The sequence below is a fragment of the Cucurbita pepo genome, chromosome 1, assembly GCF_057944985.1.
Source record: "Cucurbita pepo subsp. pepo isolate OVF chromosome 1, ASM5794498v1, whole genome shotgun sequence".
In the NCBI taxonomy this organism is placed as follows: Eukaryota; Viridiplantae; Streptophyta; class Magnoliopsida; order Cucurbitales; family Cucurbitaceae; genus Cucurbita; species Cucurbita pepo.
Window position 1 is genome coordinate 4,534,359 of NC_141798.1, and position 23,840 is coordinate 4,558,198.

The window sequence follows — 23,840 nt, forward strand, 5'->3', positions numbered from 1 at the left end:
TATTAATAATAAATTTAATTTTACATGCTAAAAAAAAGTTGAATCTTCATTAATGTTTATAACGGAGATTGAAAATTCAATGTAATGAAAATTCAATGGAAGAATGTGAATAATGAATGTGATTGAAAATTCAATTTTTATTAGGATACAAACTACAACAAAATATTTTACTAACCAAATCATAAAATATACTAAATATATTATTAACCAAATCAATTTTGAAAAATAAAATATATCAAATATACTTTTAACCAAATCAATTTTAAATATGAGATAAAATATACTCTTAATCAAATCAATTTTGAAAATAAGATAAAATATATTATTAATAGATCATATATCAAATATAAATCAATTTGATATAATATACTACTAACTAAATCATATATCAAATATCCTCTTAATTAAATCAATTTTGAAAATGAGATAAAATATACTATTAACTAAATTATCTTATATCAAGAAAAACTATACTATTAACTAAATCAATCTTATATCAATTAAAAATAATAGAAAATATTATACTTTCTAAATTTATAAAATATTTTACTAACTAAATATAAAAATAAATAAAATATATTAAATATACTATGAACTTAGAAAAAATCCTAATTCTATCAAATATATTCCAACAATATTTGTGCTTAGTGCTTATACGATCACATACATGATATTCCAAATTCAAATATATCATTTTTAATTTAATATTTCTATGTCACAATTTTTTTTTTGTATCAATTTAATATTTAATCGCATATTAATCTTAATATAAATCTAAATGCAGTTTAAAATGAGGTAAGTGGACAAAACGAGAAGAGAGACGGATTATTATGCTGTATTTGTTGATAATAGTAAGAGACAAAGTGCATTGCCCCATCATCTTATGTCGTATTTGTTGATAATAGTAAAAGACAAGTCTGGATTAAGTTCAAGCTTAGGATGTCTGTCCATGAAGCACGACCTACAGAAGTAACCTGATTGGGAGTGAATATTTTACGTGATGCATTTTTTTCCCAATCTCTTGCTTCTAAAAATTGCCCTCTCTCAATTAGATGTTGGTCCAGCCCTAGGCCGAACCTTTTGCTCTTCTAATATGAATTCAAAGAAAAAAAAAAAAAAAAAATCGAATATTTATTAAATTAAATTTATTATATTAACGTATAATTTATATTTTATACCAACTTATGCGGCAAGCCAAAAGTTGGGAATGTTGGACAGACGCGCGATGAAAACGGCTAGTTTGGCTCAACAAGGTTTCCGAAAATGGGGTCTCCTAAACATAGCGAATTTGACCCATTCTGCCTGGAATCAAAACTTGGGGGTTTGGGACAGGAAGAAACAAGAAAAACAAACATCAAGGTAAAACTTCAGCTCCTTTTTCCCGATCGAGAGAGACCAGAAAAGCAAAAACCATCTGGTTTTTTTCCGGGAAATAGCTGGTTTTCTTTTCCTTTCACGTTTATCTCCTCTGTCGGATCCCTTTACAAATTCTTCTTTAATTTTCCTTTTTCTTTTTGGCTTTGTTTGTGGGGTTGAAGCTGAAGATAGCATTTCCCCTTTGTTATTTGCTGATTTTGTTTCATCCCCCACACTCTTTTCTGGTTTTCTGTTATTATGTGCTTTGATTTTCTGGGATTTGTTCAATGCAACTTCTTGACTGTTGTTTGTGACTGACTGCATTTGAGTTGGGGAATTAACAAAAAGGAAGATGAATTGCTTTCAATGTTGCTTGACAGACAAGAAAGTCGATAGAAAATCTCTGAAAAAGAGCATTAAGGAGTATCAGGACACAAAAGCTCTAACCTCTTTTGCCAACATTTCCTTTAAATCCGGTAACCCTTTTGTTCCTTTGCTCCCTTCATCCCAATTTTTTTCATTTTATTTCATGTTTTTCAAATGGCTTGAGGCATTTTGGTGGTGGTTTCTTGGTTTATAATCCTTGATCATATGTTTCATTTCAAAAACTTGGCTGTTGCAGATAGCAGTCGACGAAGGTACATAACTGAGGAGATAAAGAAGTTAGGAAAAGGAAACATCACAGCTCAAACTTTTACATTTGGTGATCTAACCACTGCTACTAATAACTTCGACCATGAAAATCTATTGGGGGAAGGTGGTTTTGGAAGGGTGTACAAAGGCATCATTGAAAGCACAAAACAAGTATATAATGACACAATCTTTCATTTCATATGTTCCTTCTGTGCAAATTATAAGTGTTCTTGAGTTCTCTATTCATTTTTGTTTCCGTTTTCGTCTCGTCTTCCTTAGGTAACAGCTGTGAAGCAACTCGACCGAAATGGATTTCAAGGAAACAGAGAATTTCTTGTAGAGGTTTTGATGTTGAGCCTTCTTCACCATCCCAATCTTGTGAATTTGGTTGGGTATTGTGCTGATGGGGATCAGAGGATCTTGGTTTATGAGTACATGGCTCACGGCTCCTTGGAAGATCATCTTCTTGGTATGTCTTAACAATTCCAAATGTCACTGAATTTATATTAGAAATTCTGTTTGAGTTCGTAGATCTAGCCATCTTCCATGATTTACAACAGCCTTTACATATTGTTTTTTCATGTAAATGTTTCGTTGATCCGTTGAAATGCCAAAGAAGCTCGATCTTTAGCTTGTCACAATCAAAGTTCTTATACTAGCTTCTAAGGTTGGAGCCTCCTATTTTCAGATATAGCGCCGGATAAGACGCCTCTGGACTGGAAGACGAGGATGAAAATTGCTGAAGGAGCAGCGAAAGGACTTGAATACTTACACGAAACTGCGAATCCTCCTGTGATATATCGCGATTTCAAAGCTTCGAACATATTGTTGGATGATGAATTCAATCCAAAGCTTTCTGATTTTGGTCTTGCAAAGTTAGGTCCTACTGGGGATAAATCTCATGTTTCCACTAGAGTGATGGGAACCTATGGTTATTGTGCTCCTGAATACGCACTCACAGGACAGTTAACAACGAAATCAGATGTTTACAGTTTTGGTGTCGTGTTTCTGGAGATAATAACTGGAAGACGAGTTATAGACAACGCGAGACCAACAGCAGAGCAAAACTTAATCACTTGGGTATGCTGGATAATCTTAATCTGTTAAAAGAAAAAACTTGTTAATTCTCAACCATGTTTACTTCATTACAGGCACAGCCTCTTTTCAAGGACAGAAGGAAATTTACACTCATGGCAGATCCAAAGCTAGAAGGAAACTATCCAGTGAAGGCTCTGTATCAAGCTCTGGCAGTGGCAGCTATGTGTTTACAAGAGGAAGCGGGTACACGGCCACTGATCAGTGATGTGGTTACAGCTCTCGAATTTTTAGCTGCAAATAAGGATATCGATGCAGACGTAGATGACGAAGAGCCAGGTTTGATATCGGGAGCAGGTTTGGGTTCAGCTTCTCCTGATAGAAGTAGTAGTAATGGTGATAAAAATGTTGATGTTGAGGGTGAGTGATGGGAGGTGGTTTACAATTTGATTGACTAAAGGGAGAAGACATTTGGAGCTTTGGCAACTGTAACCGGGGCAGCTTGGCTCCCCATTTCCTTCATTCTTTGAATATTTTCCAATATGACAAGGCCATTTAAGGATATTGGAGTATTGTTCAAAATCTAATTATAATATGCACTGAGAAGTATACAAAAAAAATATATATATATATGATAGAAAATATTCTTTTTATTATTTTGATCTCTACTGGGATAATAATCTCTACTGGGATGCAAATCTAACTAAGGAGGTAGATTGTGAGATCCTACATCGAGGAACGAGTACCAGCAAGGACGCTAGGCCCTAAAGAGAATGGATTGTGAGATCCCACGTCGATCAATTTGAAAATAACATGAAAATTGAATTTATAGACGAAGAGAGATCCCATTACATAATCATCTTACACTTGGGGAATTAAGTTACACAGACAACTCTTCAAACAAGAAAAAAACATCCAAGAAGCCAAAAACCTTGCTATACACAGAAGCAGGAGCCTACTACTAGACATGTAAATTACAGAATCCCCCCCCAGAGATGAGGAATCATAATGCATTCCTCACAAGCCAGCCCATTTGGCTAAACTATTATCATCACCAGCATTATCATCATCAAGGAAGGGTGGGTGAAAATTTCATATCAGCCACCATAAACAAAATCTTCACAAGGAATCAGGACTTGAACTGAAGGAAAATGGTTGCTTGATGTTTGTTAGTTTAGGTGGAATTTTGTTTGGCAAGATCTATTTGGCAGAGTACCAGTTTCGTGCACACTTGGCATCCACGGCAAGGTCAACGTTGAGAATGTTCTTTCCGTTGAAGGGTTTCGACATGCACTCGACGACAATGGCCTTAGCAACCTCTGCAGACTCGGTCGGTCCTTCCAAGATCACTTCATCGTGAACCTGACTTACAAGAGAAGTGTTAATTCATGTAAGCATTTCTGAGATTAGTATAGAAAAAATGGATAATTGAAAACGAAAGCAGAAGATCAGAAGAGCCTTTTGAAAACAGTATCCCAAACAAGCCTTAGCAATAGGAAAGGTAACAGCAGGTAGCAACCAAATTGTAAGAACATGATGGTGATGAATGATGACCTGCAAAAGCAATCTCCATCCAAGTTCCCTCAAACGTGAATTTTTAGATATTTCCAACATGGCACACATGGCAACATCGGCAGCACTACCCTGTGACAGACCAACATTTGTGAACTGGATATAACATTGAAGATTGGGATAAGAAAAGGCCAAGAAAAAACGTTAATGAACAAACCTGCACGGGAGTATTGATAGCAGCTCTTTCTATATGCCCTTTATGGGCACGAGTAGCATGCGTCATTGATGGAAAGCGACGCGCTCGTCCCAGCAATGTACGAACACATGATTTCTCCTCAGCTTCTCTCTTTCGAAGATTTTGCCAAGTACGAACCTCTTTTCTTTCATTATACCACAAGTCAACCGTCTGCTTTGCTTCCTCCACCGTAACCTGGATGATGCAGTAACACCTCCTAATTAGCAACTAAACGATGCTTGGAATGAAATTTCTTTTTAGGAAGTACCTTCCAATCTTTGGAAAGGCCCACAGGAGTCTTCCCATATGCAATGGAAAAATTGAGCATTTTGGCTTTCCTTCTTTCAGAACCAAATGCATCCTGCAGAAGAGAGAGAATGTTCACATAAAAGAAATTGAAAAACAAGAAAGAATTGCCTCTTTGACAAGAATAGACAAAAGAACGAGAAACTGCCACATCTTAAAATGCAAATATAATGGCAGGCAAAGAATGCAAGTAAACAAATATAAAAATGATACAAAAGCTAAAGGAAATCCCAATTGACCTTGTTACCAGAATAAGATTCAATCAGCAATAAAAGAAGGGTTCAAATCACATGTATCACATAAAATAAAATCAAATTGGATGCAAGAAAGTCAGTTGAAGGGAGAACACCCAAAATCCATAATGGGCATAAAGTTGATGGACACAGAATGCAAGGGCTTGGTTGTGTCCTTAGGTGGTAAGGAAATTGCCTATGCTTCCCTCCAATTAAAGACGTATGAGTGCAACTACCCAACCCACGATTTAGAACTGGCAGCAAAGGTTTTGAACCTTAAGATTTGGAGACATTATATGTATCGGAAAAGAATCCAAATTTTCACATACTATAAGAGCCTGAAATATTTCTTCATGCAGTAGGAGCTCAGGCATCGCAGGTGAAAGGAATTAGTTTAAGATTATGAGGTGGAGATACTATATCACCCGAGTTAGGCGAATGTAGTGGCAGATGCTTGAGCAAGAAAATAGCTCTCACATCAGCACTGCTTACTAACAGGTTCATATACGTACAAGTTTGTGACGTATTGAGATAACAGTGGTAGCAAGAGATGTTGTGGCACAGTTGGCTCGGTTGTCAATTTAGCTGATGCAAAGACAGAAGATTATAGATTCCCAGCGGAGATGGATTCTCATTTGACTGTGATTTGGCACTATCGATTGGGTTAGTTGGAGAATATTTTCAAATCCATCTAAAATTTCGGGTTGGTTAGATAATGAACTATATAGGATTCACAACTCTACCCAACCCAACCAAACTCTATTTTTGGGTTAGGTTGAGTACTTATTCACCATGTCACATTAATAACTAAACTATCATAAAACTCAAATGTTAAACATTTTCAAGTCATAACGTATCACTAACAAAAGAATTCAAAGGATATTTCTTATCAAAGGACCTTCTCAAGTCCATTGACACACTACATCAGCGTGTGAGTGAACATCCTTGCATGCACATGCGTTTTTTTAGAAATATTGATGTAATCTTTCAAATTTCATTGTTAAAGATAAGGCATTTCCATTTCCTATGATTACTAAGATACTAGAGAAATATATACTGGCTTGTACTGCTTTGAAAAGCCTACAACTCCAATAAAATGAATCATATCTGCTCACATTTTCTTATCACTTGAACAATTTCAACAAGAATAGAGTTTACCTTCAACAATGGAACTGGAGGCTTATCTTCCCCTGGTTGAGGATCCCACTCAAGAAGCACCCTTCCATCTTCAACAGCCTTACGAATATGAGGGTACATATTCATCGCGGTCCTTGAATGGAAATCTCCCCCAGCTTTAAAGGCTTCCAGCATGCTCTTACAATTGGCAAGATGAGCAAGAATCCTAAGTTCCAACTGCCAAATAAATTTACATTTCAATCAATAATGTTTTCTTTTATAGATAAGAACAGATGAAGTTGAAGCAAAGAGGACACAAAAAGAAAACAGGGGAACATGGGGCAAAGCTAAATTATACACCACATAAAGAAATCACCTGCCATCAATGAAAAAATTACCTGGCCATAATCAGCAACAATGAGGGAATTTCCAGGGGCAGCTATAAATGCCTGACGGATTTTGTACCGGTCCTTTTCCAGAGCCGGTTGATTCTAGTACAGAAAAAACAAACTCCAAACTAAGCCTCCATTTTAATCATAGTTTGGAAAAGAAAATATGAACATAAAGTTCACTTTCAACTGAGATGATAAACACACTCGCACACAAAAAACGAAAAATAATCAATGCAAGTAAAGTTGATACAAGTTAACTATGAACCTGCAAATTTGGTCTTCGAGCTGAGAGGCGGCCAGTTTCTGTGTTGATATTTAGAGAACAATGTATGCGTCCATTCTTACCAGATATATTGCTTCCCTGTGATAGTAACAACAGCCAATTTGAACATAAGTAAAAAATCATGCCAAGAATTTGAAGTCTTAACATATGAAAATCATGTGTTCATCAGAGAGAGAGAGAAACTCCATGCTTCCAAAGATTTATGTTCATCAATCAATATCAACATTAAATCAAGTTAAGCAGTATGCAATGAATTAATTCCTTCTTAAACCTACAAGCACATATAAAAGTCATAATTGGCAAACAAATTTATTTACACCTAGCTTATAAGCAACTCGAAACAGGGTAAAAATTAGCTAAAGTTCCAATAGTTATAGTATCTCTTTTGAAAGGATGTTATTGATGGGCCTAAATGGGGACTTGGCAGAAGAATTTCACCTGCAAGGGAAGGATGAAATTTGATATCAAAGAATCAATGGAGCAGACTTCGCATAAAGCAGCAATGGCATGACAAGCTTCCCTGCCCTTCTCACTTGATCCAAATGCTTTAAGAGCAGTTCCATAATCAGACATATTTGCACTTTCATGAATAATATGCTTTTTATTTTCTTCATGCAACATTGTCTCAGAATTATCGCCAAACTCATTGTCAGACTGCAAGTCATCAGTGAAGTAATCGTACTCTGCAGAGACCTTGCCCGCTAAGACCTTTAGAGCATCCCCACTCACTGACGGCCAACCAGTTGCTGTGTACATTTCTGTTGAAAGATCCTCCACACTAATTCTTTTTAAAGTAATATTCCGAAACTTACTGGGAGTTTTCTTCCCTTCTTCAATGACATTTTCAGTGTTAGGAACTTTGAATGTCCTTTCAGTTGGAAGAGACTCATCGGGGTTTTTACTGTCCAATAAAAAAATAAGGATTTTTAAAAAAAAAAATCAGTAAGTTTGGAGCCAAAGGATCAGAAACATGCCTATTATCAAAAGAGGTAAGTTAGGTAACAGTATAAAATTATGTAATAAAGAGCTTAACAACTTGCATATGTCCAAGTCCATTGATAGTAGGTAAGTCATAATTTCATACATGATATCTGATTACGACCAACTAATGGATTTTACGTTTAAAAAAATAACAGAAATATTTTGAGAAAATAGAAAAATAACCTGTTAGAAGTACCACCGAAGAGCAGTTGGCGCAATTGTGCATCACTTCCTACATTCATATGTCTGGCATCAGGGCAGTACTTCGAAGCCCAGTTACGAAATCTGTTAGCGGCAACCTGTTGTTCTGCTATGGCCAACTTTTCTATCTTAGCAAGATATGGCCTATCAACCAGCATTCCCTCAGTTTCCATTTTGATAAGAAGTTCACCAAATGGTTGCCAATATTCTTCATAAAAGTTGAACATTGTTTTATTTGGAATCATTTCTCCATTTCTCTCCCAAGGCATGTCAGACAGTTTATTTTTCAAGCTCTCATAAAGCTTCAGCGTGCATATTGAATCTAAAGCAGAATACGATACCCATAGTTTCTTTTCTTCTCGTTGAAGTTCTTCAACAGGAGGAATAACTATAATTTTGCCTTCAGATCCATCCTTTTTCATCTTCTTCCGGCCAAAGATAGTTTTCATGGATATTTTACCAATCAACTCTTTTTCCTGGCCCAATTTAGCCCCAGACATGACCTTTGTATCACCAGAAAGAGCTTCAAGAGAATATCCACCATTTATTCGTCTTGACGAATCCCATAATCGAGCCATGTGCATTGTGTCAGCATGGAAGCCAGAAACCTTAATCCCATAATTTTCAATAATGTGATTGTCAAAGCTGTAGTTGTGCCATACCTAACAGAAATGCAGGTTTGGTCAAAACCAGGCCATCTTCTGAGTTATAGCATGCCCCACACACACATGCGCAGCATTCTCATAATTTAACTAATACAAGTAAATGAATAGGCCAAATGTTTCCTAGACCTCAGAATAATTAACCAATCTTAATATCGAGCAGCTGCTTTACAATCTATCAACAATATGTTAAAAAGCCAACATCTAGGAGACGAAGCTTTGGCTATCCCCCCTAGTGTATCCCAACTATTTAGCTTAACGTGTGTCCATGGATTATTTATTTTTAACGTGTTTTTTTAAATCACTTTTTTGGGAAAAACAACTTTAAAGTGTATTTTTTATATATATATTTTTACACAATGATTTTATTGGCTACCAAATCTTGCATACTTTAGAAAAAAAACACATCAAGTTGTCCAACATCAGTTAGGAAATTATGACAAACATGCTCGTATTCTCTTCAGATTTTCCCAAAGGATCGAATCTCCTTTATAAAAACATCTCACCTACACTAGTCTACCAAAAAAGACTCCAAGAGGAACAAAAAGAAATACCTTTCTGATCGAAGGATCTTCGAAGAATGGTGCAAATTGAAGCAAAATTTCCTTACCGCCACCATCAAGAACATCAACCCAGATGCAAGACTTTCCATTCCCAAAATCTGCTGTTGGTCCTGAATAAATACTGAAGCATATTATTTCACCATGATCAACGGGTGTTTCTTGCTTCACATCAATCTTGGCCACCTTAAAAAAAATAGAAAACAGAACAAGGATTGAAGAAGCGTTTGCAGGTATGTGCCCATCATGGCATGACAGAACTTAGGTGTATACAGTAAAGTTGAAAATATTGGTCTATAAGCCTATTTCAAGGCTGTGAAGGTACATAACACAGCAAATGAGAATAAAGTAAGATTTAAGCACCTCAGTATCGCAAGCATGCACAAGATTCCTGTACTTCATAGTAAGCATTGAAACAATTTCCCTTGCTGCACGTATACTATCAACAACAAGAACGCTATCATATACACCATTAAGCCTCTCCTTTATATCTGGTTTATGACTAGTTGCAGGTGCTTCCGTAATCTTGGTGCCACCACCGTTAATGGTCATTTTAGAAAATTCTTCCACAGCTGCACCCCTCTTTAGTCCATTAGCAGCTTCAGTCAATTTCAAAGTTTTTGGTACAATATCCATCTTTCCCAAAGGGATACTTTGCTTTCTGCCATTAGGTGAAACGTTTGGTGAGCGATGCATAATGGACCCATTTCCATTTTGAGAAAAGGTATAGTTTTTGTTACTTTGCATAGGAATGACCTGATTATGCAAATCATTATTTGCAGGCTTGGTCATGGTCTGTTCCCCAGAATAAGAACTAATGTTTCCATTGCATCTGTCACTTGAAACCTTGATTGTGTCAAGTGAAAGTGTCCTATCACTAATTATCATCCCTTCTATAGTTTCGACATTCTGAATTTGTTCAAAACTCATAGGTCCTTGTTTCCTGAATCCATCTGATAACATATTAGTTGAAGGGTTTATACAATCAGAATCCTTATTTGCATTGGAAAGTTTGCTTCCCAAATTTGACTGAATCTTAGAGTGTGAAGTCCCATATCCAATGAGATGTTCTTCGTTTCTTAGCTTTTCTTCATCATTCGTTGTCAGGATCTCAGTTTCCATAAACCTTAAGTGCTTCTCTTCCTTCAGTCGCATAGTACTTTTAGACCATGCCTTTACATCAGAGAGAAACGCTCTCTCATTGTCGTATTGTCTAGTTTCAACAAATGAGTTGGTACTCAAGAAAGAACTTTGTCTGCACTGACAAGAAGCATGAAACGTCTTCATATTTGAAGAAACACCACCAACACTCTTCAGGGGACCAAATTCAGCTCTGCAAATGAACATATTCAGAAACATTCAGATCCAAGCTTTTCACAACCATACTCTCTCTCTCATATAATTAATCAATATGCTGGGCAACTTAAGACAGAAACAACTAAAACAACAAAATGGATGTCCCAAGAAAGTTACGAGTTCACTTCTGATAAATTTGAGGCCTATTCATTCATGTATCACTAAGCATCAATCACACTCGTATCCAAGAGGAAAAGACCTCCCCATAGATGAAACAAAATAATATGACATAATTTAATGGACCAGATAATGATACGGTAAAAGGAGCTGAAATTTTTCCAGATAAAATTCTACCTAGAAAGCTAACCCATATCTTCTTCTTGAGTGAGTTCAAAAGCTTTAACTAACACTAAAAACCCACTACCATACAGTTTCAGTCATTCAACCAACGACATTCTACCAGCAAAAAAGCAAAGTGAACATAATAGGGGGTTAACAATGAACACCCATTTCCAGAAATCATCACGATAAAGAAACTAAATATTCTTAGAAAACACACCCACCAAACATGTTCTTACCCGTATCACATGCTCCCTCTAACATACAGGAAGAACAAACTCACTTCGCAGTTTCAATCAAGAAAAAAATTAAATATATATCTTGAAATGAACAACAACCGCATAGTCAAAAACAAAATTTCAGCCAATTCCGTATCCCAAGACGAAATGTTCTCCCACACCCCATTACCAAAAAAGGGGGGGATGACAAAAAACGGGTAAATAACTCAAAAACCTCCGGTTAAGAAGAAACCCAAGAGAAGAGTCACCTGCATAGAGCCTTGGAGGAGGCGCAAAAGGAAATAGAAGAGCTAGAAACAGAGTTAGACCGCCATAGAAAGAAATAAGCAGGCCATTGAGCTCTCAAAGAAGAGGCTTGGGAAGAGGAGACCCCCAAAGTCATCATCTCTGCAACTCTGCCCAACTTGCTGCCGCAGTGGCTTATACAAGGAGCCGTTTTGAAAAGTTTTGGGGTAAACCCAGAGAGATAAGCCGAAGTTTTGAGGGCTTTATGTTTTATCTGTGGTTTCAGACAAGTGGGTCTGAGAGTGGAGCAGTACAGAGCACAACCATGGCAGAGGAGAGGGGATAGTAGGGGGGCAGAAGGGACTCCAGGTTAAACCCTTGTGGAGCGATGGATGAGAGTAACCCAAAATTGACGTCCAAATTTCATTGCTGCCATTGCTTTTGTGATTGCATTTTGCCGGCCCAAACAGAAGTGAAAATGGAGGGTTTTCGTCCGTTTAAACCCTTGCGCCATAATGATTCTAAAATTATTCATATATTAATCTCAACTTTAGTCAAACTGCCTCAACATTAGGTTAAATTATGATTTGTTTGGACTATTAATTTAAGGGCCTTTCAATAATACATTTTTAAGTTTTTTTTTTTAATTTATTAAACCGTCTTAAAATATTAATTATATTTTCTCGTAAGTGTTTTCTTTTAACAAGTTTATATCAATGTCAAATTACTATAAAAAAAATTATTAAACACTATAAATCAGTACGTTTAAATTTGTATTTAAAACAGTATGATCTATCAACTATTATTGCTCGGCATTCGAGGTGGTCGTCGACAATGATTGTGAGATGTTCGATTAGAGAGGGAAACAAACATGGGTGTGGAAACCTCTCCGCAGCAGACGGTTTTAAAAACGTGAAGTCGACGATAATACATAATGGATTGAAGCGAAAAATATATACTAGCGATGAACTTGGGCTGTTACAGTGATGTTCACAATTGCCGTCAATGGTAGGTGCACAATGGTCGCTAGTAATAGTAGTTACAACGTAAGGACATTTTGATCATTTTCACGTGCCGTGAAATTTTGAGAGATTAAATTTTTAAAATGAAGAATTATATTAAAATTTTAATAAAATATTTTATGTTATAAAGTGAATAGTACTTCATTAGATGGCTGTTACATGCAGCATTTGAGTGGAAACATTTATTTTGTAGCCACCGAGGCTTTTATTTCATATTAATATTATTATTATTAAAATAATAAAACTAACCCCCTCCCCTCCCCTAATCCATTGTTCCTCTTCCTCTGTAAAACCCTCAGGTGCCACTCCCGCCGTTCACACTTCTCCGGCGGCTACAACTGATAACCAGCACTGTTCTCTCCTCTTCTTTCCATGGCGACCATGAGATTCTCTACTAATCTTGAGTTCAATGGCTGTTTAGCTAATTTGAACAGCCCTTATTCGCAGCCGAAGTCGAACCTTACCAAGCCGTTTTTATGCGTTCAAGCCCCCAAATGTTTATCCGGGAATGAGTCGATTCAATTTTCAGTAAAACCTAGAGGATTTGGGAGGATGGGAGTTGGCTCTTCTTTACCGAAGAGGATTTCACGTGTCGAGGCAAAAGAAAGTCTTACATATAAGGATGCTGGAGTAGACATAGACGCCGGTACAGAGCTTGTGAGGAGGATCGCTAAGATGGCTCCTGGTATTGGCGGCTTTGGAGGGCTTTTTCCTCTAGGTTTGTTCATTTTCGGCGCCCCTTTTGAATTTGTAACTATGGAAGCTGTTTAGGCCCTGTTCGTTGGAGTTTTTGGGTTTGGTTCTTGATTTTTCAACTCGAGGCTTAACTGGTTTTTGGTTTGATGGATTGAAAACGAAACTAGAGGCTGCTTACATGTTTAACCATTTGTTCTTACGTTCCAGCTTATTTTCGGTTCGCTAATTATTTGAAAACTATCCCCGTGTAACGATTCTAATATGATTTTCATATTGGCTGTGAGCTGAGAAGTAAGGCTTGGTTGAATGGATGAGAGAATTTTCTTATGTTATATTAACTCGAGAGTTTGATGGATGCTGTTGATTTGTAGTTTTCCAGATATTCTTTTTTTCTTTGCTGAATAAACTTTGATGAACAGGTGATTCATATCTTGTTGCTGGCACTGATGGTGTTGGAACTAAACTAAAGCTTGCTTTTGAAACGGGGATTCATGACACTATTGGAATTGATTTGGTAGGCTGTTTATATGGTGGAGACTTATGCAATTTATACTCATTAACTCTAGTCTCATAAATAAGTTCTATCCCAGGTTGCTATGAGTGTCAATGACATTATTACTTCTGGAGCAAAACCTCTATTCTTTCTTGATTACTTTGCTACAAGCCGCCTGGATGTTGACCTTGCAGAAAAGGTACGGATGAAAGTTGAAATTAGTTGATTGGTAGGTTTTTTCCATGTTCATATGAATCAACATGTGTTATATAGCTTATCTTCTCTGTGTTTAGGTGATAAAAGGTATTGTGACTGGTTGCCAACAATCCGACTGTGTTCTTCTGGGTGGTGAGGTATATTTGATTATTTTGTTAAAATTGTTTTGTACTGAGGAGTCAAGCTCTCCGTGTAAATCTGGATTGGAATGAATTAATTTTCTTGTATTCAAGCTGATCTCAAATGGTTCCTAAGTTCCTACATGACAATAAAGTTCATAAACAACTTGTTGGTTTTGCTGCCCATGTGTTATGGCCTATGGCTGAAACATAGAATAGAGTGGCTATGAAAAACTTGATATGAATTCAATCTTCATTTTGAATCGGGACTTGTTGATATTGCTCGTGAGCTGCACGCAGTATGCTTTGAATCCATCTTCTAAAAAGAAATTTTCGTTCTATTTAAGCTATCGACAAATTTTTTCTTTGCCTTTTCGTCATCTTCTTTTTTTCCTAGTGGGTTTGCTAAGTTGTTGAAACCTAAATCAGAAGGTATCAACCATGGTGGATTGGGTCCTAAATGCTTTGATTTGAATTTTCAGACTGCAGAGATGCCAGACTTCTATGCAAACGGTGAATATGATCTCAGTGGTTTTGCAGTAGGCGTTGTAAAAAAAGATTCTGTTATTGATGGAAAAAACATTGTGGCTGGAGATCTTCTTATTGGCTTGCCTTCAAGCGGAGTCCATTCAAATGGATTCTCCCTAGTAAGAAGGTTGGTTGGGATGTACCTTCATATTTTTGGCTTACACTCTTAATGGAAAACACGGAGTATGATCTCTTACCAATGCTTCATATCTTATAGGGTCATCGAGCGAAGCGGTCTTTCCTTGAAAAATAAACTTCCTGGTGGAGATGTTACACTAGGTGAGGCCTTAATGGCCCCTACTGTGATATATGTCAAACAGGTCATCCTTCAGACTTTGTCATTTTTTCTATACACTTGAGGTTTGGTTGACATCAAAATACTGTAACTCTTTCTCTTTGCAACCACAGGTACTTGACATTATCAGTAAGGGAGGGGTAAAGGGGATAGCCCACATCACAGGTGGTGGTTTTACCGATAATATTCCCCGAGTTTTTCCAGATGGCCTTGGAGCTGTCATTTACAAGAATTCATGGGAAATCCCAACTGTTTTTAATTGGATTCAAGAGGTAAATATGAACTTTTGTTTGTTAATCCTCAGAAAATTCAAGTTTTCCCTGCCCTGAAAATATGATGAACTTAAGTATTTCTTTCCTCGATTCGATCGCTTGGCTTATTCCTTTATTTGTATGTCTCTGGGAACTACATTTGGGTATTGTTCCAAAAAAATGTAAGAGATACGATGGATAGCATACCTAATGTTCGTATTTTGTTTATTGGTAACGAATCAGGCAGGGAAGATCGAAGATGAGGAAATGAGACGCACTTTCAACATGGGGATTGGCATGGTTCTTGTTGTGAACCAGGAGGCGTCGCAAAGAATACTCAATGACAACCATGGATCTCAGAGTGCTTACCTCATTGGAGAGGTTGCAGAGGGCGAAGGAGTAAGATTTTTGTAATCTATCAGTGAAACTTTTGTATCCAAAAGCTTTGGTTGACAAGGAATTGAGCATTTAAACCCATGATGTTTTATGAAACTGAAGGAGACATCTTTAAGGTCCATGTGCGTTCTTAAAATATCACAATGCTGTATCAAATAAGTTGATATGTATGGATGGTTCAACATTCCAATGGGTTTTTATTGAAATAAATTACCCAATTTTTATTTAAAGAAAAAACATTAATTTTTTTTTTGAAATATAATCTTTTGGATGCCTGAAGAACTGTAGTAGTTAATATTGACATGTTTGGGGCAATGAAAAGAAATAATGATCGCATTATGTACTCTCTTTTCCATTTAATAAAAATATTTACATTTTTGCATTAATTAGAACTTAGAAAATTACAATAATTGATGAACGCCAAATTGCCACTCGGGAGAAAAGGTATATTCTTTTATTCTTTTGGACTAAAAAGGTGGCCTTCTTCAATGATTTATGAGAAATTATATGGCGATGATATTAAATTGGCGTATATACGGTAAGGTAACTAAGCAAGCTACCTTTATTTTCTACCCTACAATTTTGATTCTCTTATAAAATTTAGAGCTTACTTGATCGAGGATGCTTCTCTCCAATATGTGAGAATTGGCTATAGTCCGAACAGATGCATAATCATGACCTGAGATAGCGGAGGAGAGAAAATGGATGGAAATTGCAGTCATCCTCAATCTTAAGGATAATTCATGAAGATGAAAAAAAAACATGCAGATTTCTTTTGAAAATGAAGCAACATAAGATTCTTATCACTGAAGAGGTCTTTGCGACTCCGGTAGGTGTTCGACATAAGTATCGTGTACTATTTTAACGTGTTCGTCGATCTTTTCTACTGTCCAATAATCTGTTGTTATTGGAGGTAGATACTTCACGGTCAGAGGAGCTGGTCGGACATGTAAGCTGCCCTTTCTCCAAGCTCGATGGGTGCCAGTCATGACAATAGGAACGATTGGAAGCTGTGTTTGCAATGCCAAATGGACAAAGCCCTGCAATGAAACATGAACAACATGCCATCATGTCGAGTGTCAAACATCAGCAACTCAAACAAACACTTGGCATCCAAAAGGGTTTTAACATTACCTTTTTGAAGGGTAGCAGCCTTCCATCCTTGGACCTAGTACCCTCGGGGAATATGATTAACGACAAATTGTTCTCCGCAACTACTCGAGCTGCCTAAGAATATCGAGGAACAGATACTATTATTGACATCGACGAGAAAACGTCACTTGACAGAAAAACAAGTGCAGGAGAATTTGAGTACCTGTTTCATGGATTTAACTGCTGCATTTGGATTCGATCGATCGATACGAAGATGGTTAGCGAGAATGTAAAGTTGTCCAAACAGAGGGTACCATATGATCTATGCCAAAAAAACCTCAATATTAGCAAAACAATGTAGAGATTCTGATGCATGATTTGTTACATAAGGGATAGATACCTCCTTTTTTGCAATGCCAACAGACCCTGTGGGTGTCAGCCACATTATGAGGAAAATGTCCAAAGGGGATGCATGGTTGCAAATGTAAATAGCCCTCTCATGGGAATATTCAGAGCCTTCAATCTTTATTGGATTCCCAAGTATCCACATCTGCAAGATAACGAACGAACGAACCAAGTGTATAAAGATTTGTCACTCAATCATAACTCAACCTATTCTATTAAAATCTTTGCTTCAAACATATTTTAAAGAGGTTTAGGTGTAGACAGTGATTTGCAGCATGATTGGGATCATGATTGCATTCAGGCTGGTATGGTTAGCAATTAAGGAGGCAGACGCTCAAATGAAGGCCTAGTCACAGCCCCATGCCAAACGCCAGGCCATGCGCATGCTCACCAGGCTGCCCGCCCATGTGCACATCAAGCCATACGCGTATGCACCACTAGCCCAACGGTGCTTGGCCTCGCCGCCCACGAGTGTTCACCCTTGCAACACCAAGCCCTCCAGCTCAGCCGCACACGTTCATGCACCCATGTGCACTCCCACAGAGCAGACTCTAGCATCTGTGAGATCACATCTTAATTAGAGAGAAGGAATGTAATCATTCTTTATAGCGATACGTAACGAGTCACAGTGGACTATATCTATTAGCGGTGGACTTACGCTGTTACAAATGGTATCAGAGCCAGTCACTGGGCAGTGTGCTAGCAAGGATGCTGGCCCCTAAAGAGGTGGATTGTGAGATCCCACATTGGTTATAGAGGGGAACGAAACATTTCTTATAAGGGTATGAAAACTTTTCCCTAGTAAACGAGTTTTAAAATCGTTAAGTTGACGGCGATACATAACGAGCCAAAGCTGACAATATTGCGTCCTAGGCCCATCGACACTTGACCTTGCCACCCACGAATGTTCACCCAATGCACTCCCAAAGGCCTTATCAAACTCCTTATCAAACAAGGAAGAAATACAAAGCGATCTTTGGAACATCCCTTTATAAAGTAACAAAAAAACAGGACCAAAGATGAGTTTACCAGTAATCTACCAGTGAGGTGGCCATATATATTGCCCTGTCTAATCCTGTGGTAAGGCCATGGCAGGAGCAGAAGCATAATCAGAGCCCAAAAGAAAGTAGTAACCATCATTGTGAGAAAGCAAGTGATAATTCTGAAACATGATATCAGAACAGAACTCCACCCATTATCATCCACATATATATCATCACCATTCTCCTGTTTTGATATCTGTTCATCAACTGAACATTTTGGGGCTTCTTTCTTATTTGGCTCATATCTTGTATCGAACCACCTCTCTAACCTTCTACTCCTCAAACAAGAACCTCCAAGATTCTCCATCTCCATCTTGTTTATGCCAATACCCCCTGCAGCTTTGGATGATATCAGATTGTTATTTGGATGAATTGTACAGTGAAGAACACAAAACTCAGAATGATTACTTGAAAAAAGAAGCAACAAATTTCTGGTTTCTGACTAACATTGTTAGTTCATTGAGAAACTCATTCCCTTTCACCAAACAGCACTTTTAAGCACTTACTTACCAGTTGGGATTGGTTTTGAAGAACTTTCTACTTGTTTCTGGGTTGAATCCCTTGGATGTTAAATAACTTTCTGGGCAGCCAAACAGCCCCAGAATCTGCAGAAAAGTTAGGTGAAAGACCAACCAAACACGCCCACTTGGGAAATGAAGTCAAGATATGAAGAAAAAGATGGGAAAAAAATGGTGGATTAAATGGGAAGAAGAAGAAGGAAGTAAAAAACAAATGTTTGGAACAAACCAGAAAGCAAAAGAAAGCTGTTTCCACTGCCCTTCTCGTCCGCCATTGTCAGACCAGAATCTTGCTTTTGTGTGTTACCACCAAAAATGGCACTCGAAACCAAATTTTATGATCAGCAGTTGAATCATGTGCATTTGACTATTCCTTAAAGAATTTGGTTGTTTTCCTTTCCATATTCTAAGAAACTTCGTAATCAAAAAATGGTTCTTTTCATAAATTTAAATTTTCATTTGGTCAATATTGAAAACAGAGGAAAAAAGACTTGTACATGTTTTGACTTGAATGTCTCATTCTCTTTCTCTCTCATCATTTTCCTTTCCTCATAATTTTCTTTTTTTCCATATTCTTCACTTTTACACTAAATTTCATCCCGCTTAAATAGTCTAATAAAAAAAAATCAGTAAAATTTATGTTCAAAGATAACATCATATCATTGATCTAAATCTAACTGAATTAAACCAATTAGCTTAGCTTGATGAGACTCGATTTTTGCACACCCCTAATGTCAAATTTATAAATTAAGCAATCAACTTGTAATCATTAAATGAAATTATTAAGCTAGTTTATAATCCACCTACTCGAATTTACTCCTACATTGGATTGAAAATAATAGCAAAATGAAAGAAAAAAACAACTATGGCATAAAGTTTAGTTAAATTTCAATTTCGTTTAATGACTCGCTAATGATAAATGAATTAATTAGATGCAGGAGATCTCCATTGAAAAAATGTGGGATCTGGAAACTTCTCTGGTAGGCCAGCTTTTTTAATCTTATTGTCCGCCTGGCATTCATATAACTTGCAAAACAACAATTGGTTCACCTATATATATATATATATATATATATTTTTTTTTTTTTTTTTTTTTTTTGTTTTCCTTTGACCTAAATTGATTTACCTGATTATGTTAAACTATTGATATTGAATTCAATTATTTTTAATTCTCTATATTTAAGTAGGATTTGTATTTTCTTTTGTTCTAAATTACAATAATTAAAGAGATATGTTGACAAATTCAAATATATAGATATGTTGACAATTCAAAATGCATGAAAAGAAAAATGCTATAAATAATTTTATAAGATCATGTGCGGATCACCCCTTTAAAGGAAGTTCCTAAGACATTCAATTTAAATAAATAATTCAACAACCTAAAAACTTGAACAAAACTAATCTTTACATTATAGATATATTGGACTTTGTGCGCACCCTGGACTTTGTGCGCACTATGGGTTCGAATCCTATTGAGAGGTTCACCAAAAATAAAAAAATTGTTGAAAAAAGAATAAGATGTTTCTTTTGTCCCTGCTATGCGATCGGAAAAGATAGAAATAGTTAATATATTTAAGATAATTACGTATTTACAAAATACCGTCTCAATTCACTCTATTTCATCAGGTTCCACAAAGGATAGTTTGGAACTACTATCAAGATTCTTTGGATCATTTTTTCTAGTATCATTCCGATGTTGATTGCTATTACACCCGGTGAAAAGGACTTTCAGCATTTACGCAAGCATGAAGCTTTGCCACACACTCCTTCCTTTAGTCTACTTATCTAGCTTTATCTTGGAGTATTTTATCTCCTTTCTGTAATTAAGGCTTATGGACTCTCGTCTCAATGGAGGCCGCCTTTCTTGTAACTATCTCAGAGTGGACTTACTTTTGTATCTACTGCATAGATGGTTTCATGTTTCCTATTAAAAAAATTGTCACTGACCGTAGTAAACCTAAACAATCATTTCTAGGATTACAAGGAGACCTCAAAACAACCTGAACGGTGGCTTCATACCGATGCTACAACACAATAAATGGTTCAAAGGTTTAACAAGCAAATAACAACGATGAAAACAACCGATATTAGTGTATATATTATTTTAAAGGGAAAAACCAGACTTAAGAAGAGCAGACAATGTCATTTCACATCAACAACCAAATAAGAAGTAAAATGATATAAATCAAATGCAAGGCAATCGCTTATGCCAAACGTATTATCCTCTGCATCTCCTACTACACTGATTTATGCTATTAAAAAGTTGGAATCTACGGCAGAAAGAAGAATAGGACTTACAGAATAATGAAGATCTCCCCCAGGGCTTTGCTGCGATGAGCTTGTCCACCTTGTCTCTGTCAAGTTTCTTCGAGAAGAGAGAGCCACATTGACTTGTAGTGTTCATTCTTTTAACGTACTAACTTCCTAACGATAAGAGAGAATAATGCAGGCTCATGTAGGTACTTTTTTTATTTCTGTCTCAGTCTCTCTCTCCTCTGCTGTTTCTTTCAGACACAGTCTATTCATCCCCTTTTGATTCCTTGATATGGGCATTGGTTCACCAACATTTGTAGAACTGAATAGCTTGCTTGTGGTCCAGGCAAGCAAAACAAGCAGTGGGTCTCATTAGCATCTTCCCAACATGAAAGGAACTCGGAAGTGAAACGAGTTACATTCAGTCCATATCCAATGATAAGGTGCAGTCCAAGTCTTGAAGGTTGATTTTCCCCATGTATAAATCACTGATGTGATCAGCACATAGAGGGAGGCATCTCTGATTTAAACTTTCATGAATCACTCCCATCCCTCTCACCCATTCCACTCCATTAGATGGATTGACATTCAGAGTCTTTTGCAGTAATCGGACCCTATATAGAATAGAGTCTGTTCTATTGCAAAAATGAGCAATACAAGGATATGAATCTTCATCAGTGACTAATCTAATCAGAAACAAAGAAAAAGCCCCATCCACAGGGTATGGGTCAGCAAGATTTCTTTCTCCCAACATCTTAACTTCTCTTTCTGTTGGGAAGTGCATCTCTTCCTTGCCATTTAAATCAAAGACTTTCAAATCTTTACTGTAATGTTTCATGGCTTCCCGTTTGGTCGATTCATGCTTTTCCGCCAATGTCAAAATACAAGAAAACCTCAAATGGTAAGTTACAATAGTTTTGACCGTCTTATAGTTATGACAACAGCAAAAGAAGTCTAACCACCTTCTTCCTACACCGGCATACCACTTGATAATATCTGTATCTTCAAGAGCAATGAGAGAGCTGATAGGCCGAGGACGGCCCATTTTATTTGTAAATCCAATCATCTTCACTGCCTTCCTAACAAGCTCTATAGGAGCTTCAACTTTGATGCATAGCCTTGTTAAGTCCTCAACTGTTCTTTTAGCATATCGTTCTTCTTCACCCAATCTTTTCTTTTCATCCTCCCTAGCCTTCTCCTTTTTGGCCTTTAGAGGATTCAAGTGCTGGTTTACCTGATCTTGAAACCTGTCATAAGCATTCACAAGATCTACTGGCAACTGATTTCTTATGTGTTTTAAGGAGAGGAAATCACCTGCTGACAGCGGACGGTGCCACTCTGTATTATCTTCCAAAGACTCCAAGAAATCTCGCACTACTTCATCGGCCCAATTTCTGAAGATTTCTGTGACTTCCTTCTCGATTTGGAATTCAGATTTCAAGCCATCGGTTCGCTTCAATTTCTTGAACACGTGACCCAATATCTTCAATCCCAATTTTTTCCTGTTTCTCTCACGGGCATTTCTCAATTCTATTGCTCTAACTTCCTTCTGTCTAAGGTACTTCTTCCGAGCCCTGATTGCCTTTTCGGACATTGGTGGATGCAGAACTGAAGGTGGTACTGCCTGTAGTTCCATTCCTAAGAAACTAATTTTCTCGGAGACAGCACTATGAATTGCAGTATTCATTCGATCCACTTCCAATTCTAAATTCCCTTCTAAATACCTTAGCACCTGGCTTTTCAACTCCATTATTAGCATCTTCGACCCCGATGTTATAACTAATATCTCATCCAGATACCTAACGGCATATATTTTCACCGGATTATGGAAAGAAACAGTACCGTCCAGACTGAACTTGGGATTTTCTTCATTCTTTTCAAGACGTATTTGTTGAATTTCTTTATCAAAGCCATTGAAGTATATATTAGACAAGATTGAACACAAACCACTTTCCTGAGGGAACCCCCTTCCTAAATAACAACCACCCAATTCAATTTGAACTGCCTCCAATTCAAACAGTTTCTTTAGCATAAGAATCAAAATATCATCCTTAATTTTCTCTTGCACCAATAAGCACAACTTATTTACATGTACAGAATCGAACTTTCTGCGACGAAATGCAACGGTAAACCACCAACTAGGATTTTGCACCGAGTTCTTCAGGTACCTAATGGCAGTGTGCCGCCCCATACCGACACGCCCCCCATAAGAGAACGTTACAAATCGTTCGTCATAAACAATTTCCAACACAATCCTAATAGCCTCGAGTAAGACCTTCAATTTCAAATTCGGTAAGACCAGAAACTCACCTTTCTCTTCCGATGATTCCAACCGAACACAGCAAGCACCAACATCGAAACGATTTTCGTAGAGCTCCCGAGCCATGTCCTCGACCGAAAAGCAACTAGAGACCATATCGAAACTGAGTAGCGAGTCGGGAGCATTGAGGCGATTGCTTGGGAGTGGAGTGATGAGATTTTGGGAGGCGGTGAAAAGAACAGAGGGAGAGGCAACAACATTTCGAAGAAGGTCGAAGAACTTGCCCTGGGAGAATCGGGATAGAACTAGAGCCTCGAGTTGGGGCCTTGTGAGGGTTTGTACAGAATGTTGAAACGGAAGCTTGAGAAGAGGCGAATGCTTCAATGGGCGATCAGAGTAAAGTTTGTTGAAGGAAGATGAGAGCTTGGATTTCAATGGTGTCGCTATCTTTCTTAGGTGGATGAGCATCTGAAGATTGAGGCTGGAGGTCGCCGCTATATTCCCTAAACAGCCACGATTTCAGTTTGGTTGAGGTCTGAAGATTTTCATCTCCTCCGTCGCCCGGTGCAGCCTCCGAAATTTTTCAGCTAGATTATGAAAATATATATATATATATATATATATATAAATTAAATTAGAATTTAATCTT

General features: G+C 37.2%; 5 protein-coding genes across 9 annotated transcripts; 2 read left to right on the forward strand and 3 right to left on the reverse strand.

The window, feature by feature from the left end:
- Positions 1-1,292: 1,292 nt before the first annotated feature.
- On the forward strand, positions 1,293-3,586 carry LOC111790824 (putative serine/threonine-protein kinase PBL23; the record flags this gene model as incomplete). The annotated part of the gene is made up of 6 exons (XM_023671915.2): positions 1,293-1,359; positions 1,737-1,832; positions 1,979-2,160; positions 2,269-2,458; positions 2,678-3,069; positions 3,141-3,586. Coding segments are annotated over 6 exons (1,239 nt in total), but the record flags the coding sequence as incomplete, so codon positions are not given.
- A 239-nt stretch (positions 3,587-3,825) lies between these two features.
- On the reverse strand, positions 3,826-12,089 carry LOC111798124 (DNA polymerase I B, chloroplastic/mitochondrial). The gene is made up of 12 exons (XM_023681104.2): positions 11,628-12,089; positions 9,869-10,838; positions 9,500-9,691; positions 8,266-8,945; positions 7,540-8,002; positions 7,084-7,179; positions 6,825-6,917; positions 6,469-6,663; positions 5,040-5,132; positions 4,754-4,966; positions 4,579-4,668; positions 3,826-4,386 (listed from the first exon to the last, which is right to left on the reverse strand). The coding sequence occupies exons 1-12, from the start codon at positions 11,762-11,764 to the stop codon at positions 4,225-4,227; spliced, it is 3,384 nt and encodes a 1,127-aa protein (XP_023536872.2). The 5' UTR covers positions 11,765-12,089; the 3' UTR covers positions 3,826-4,224.
- Positions 12,090-12,894: 805 nt separating this feature from the next.
- Positions 12,895-15,739, forward strand: PUR5 (phosphoribosylformylglycinamidine cyclo-ligase, chloroplast / phosphoribosyl-aminoimidazole synthetase / AIR synthase (PUR5)). Its single transcript, XM_023656796.2, has 8 exons — positions 12,895-13,344; positions 13,742-13,836; positions 13,913-14,014; positions 14,109-14,168; positions 14,633-14,805; positions 14,896-14,998; positions 15,087-15,245; positions 15,468-15,739. The coding sequence occupies exons 1-8, from the start codon at positions 12,999-13,001 to the stop codon at positions 15,636-15,638; spliced, it is 1,209 nt and encodes a 402-aa protein (XP_023512564.2). The 5' UTR covers positions 12,895-12,998; the 3' UTR covers positions 15,639-15,739.
- Positions 15,740-16,370: 631 nt separating this feature from the next.
- Positions 16,371-21,082, reverse strand: LOC111804293 (1-acyl-sn-glycerol-3-phosphate acyltransferase). Of its 5 annotated transcripts, XM_087125091.1 has the most exons (8): positions 20,977-21,010; positions 18,908-18,999; positions 18,671-18,765; positions 18,147-18,493; positions 17,113-17,262; positions 16,936-17,034; positions 16,755-16,847; positions 16,371-16,660 (listed from the first exon to the last, which is right to left on the reverse strand). In XM_087125091.1, the coding sequence occupies exons 4-8, from the start codon at positions 18,471-18,473 to the stop codon at positions 16,424-16,426; spliced, it is 906 nt and encodes a 301-aa protein (XP_086981217.1). In that variant the 5' UTR covers positions 18,474-18,493; positions 18,671-18,765; positions 18,908-18,999; positions 20,977-21,010; the 3' UTR covers positions 16,371-16,423. The 5 variants fall into 5 exon arrangements, with proteins under 5 accessions (XP_086981217.1, XP_023544815.2, XP_023544830.2 ...); XM_023689047.2 differs by lacking the exon at positions 18,908-18,999 and having other exon boundaries at positions 20,977-21,080; XM_023689062.2 differs by lacking the exon at positions 18,908-18,999 and having other exon boundaries at positions 18,147-18,499; positions 20,977-21,080.
- Positions 20,751-23,773, reverse strand: LOC147793795 (RNA-directed DNA polymerase (reverse transcriptase)). Its single transcript, XM_087125088.1, has one exon. It carries the CDS (start codon positions 23,657-23,659, stop codon positions 21,353-21,355), a length of 2,307 nt encoding a protein of 768 aa, XP_086981214.1. The 5' UTR covers positions 23,660-23,773; the 3' UTR covers positions 20,751-21,352.
- Positions 23,774-23,840: the final 67 nt, after the last annotated feature.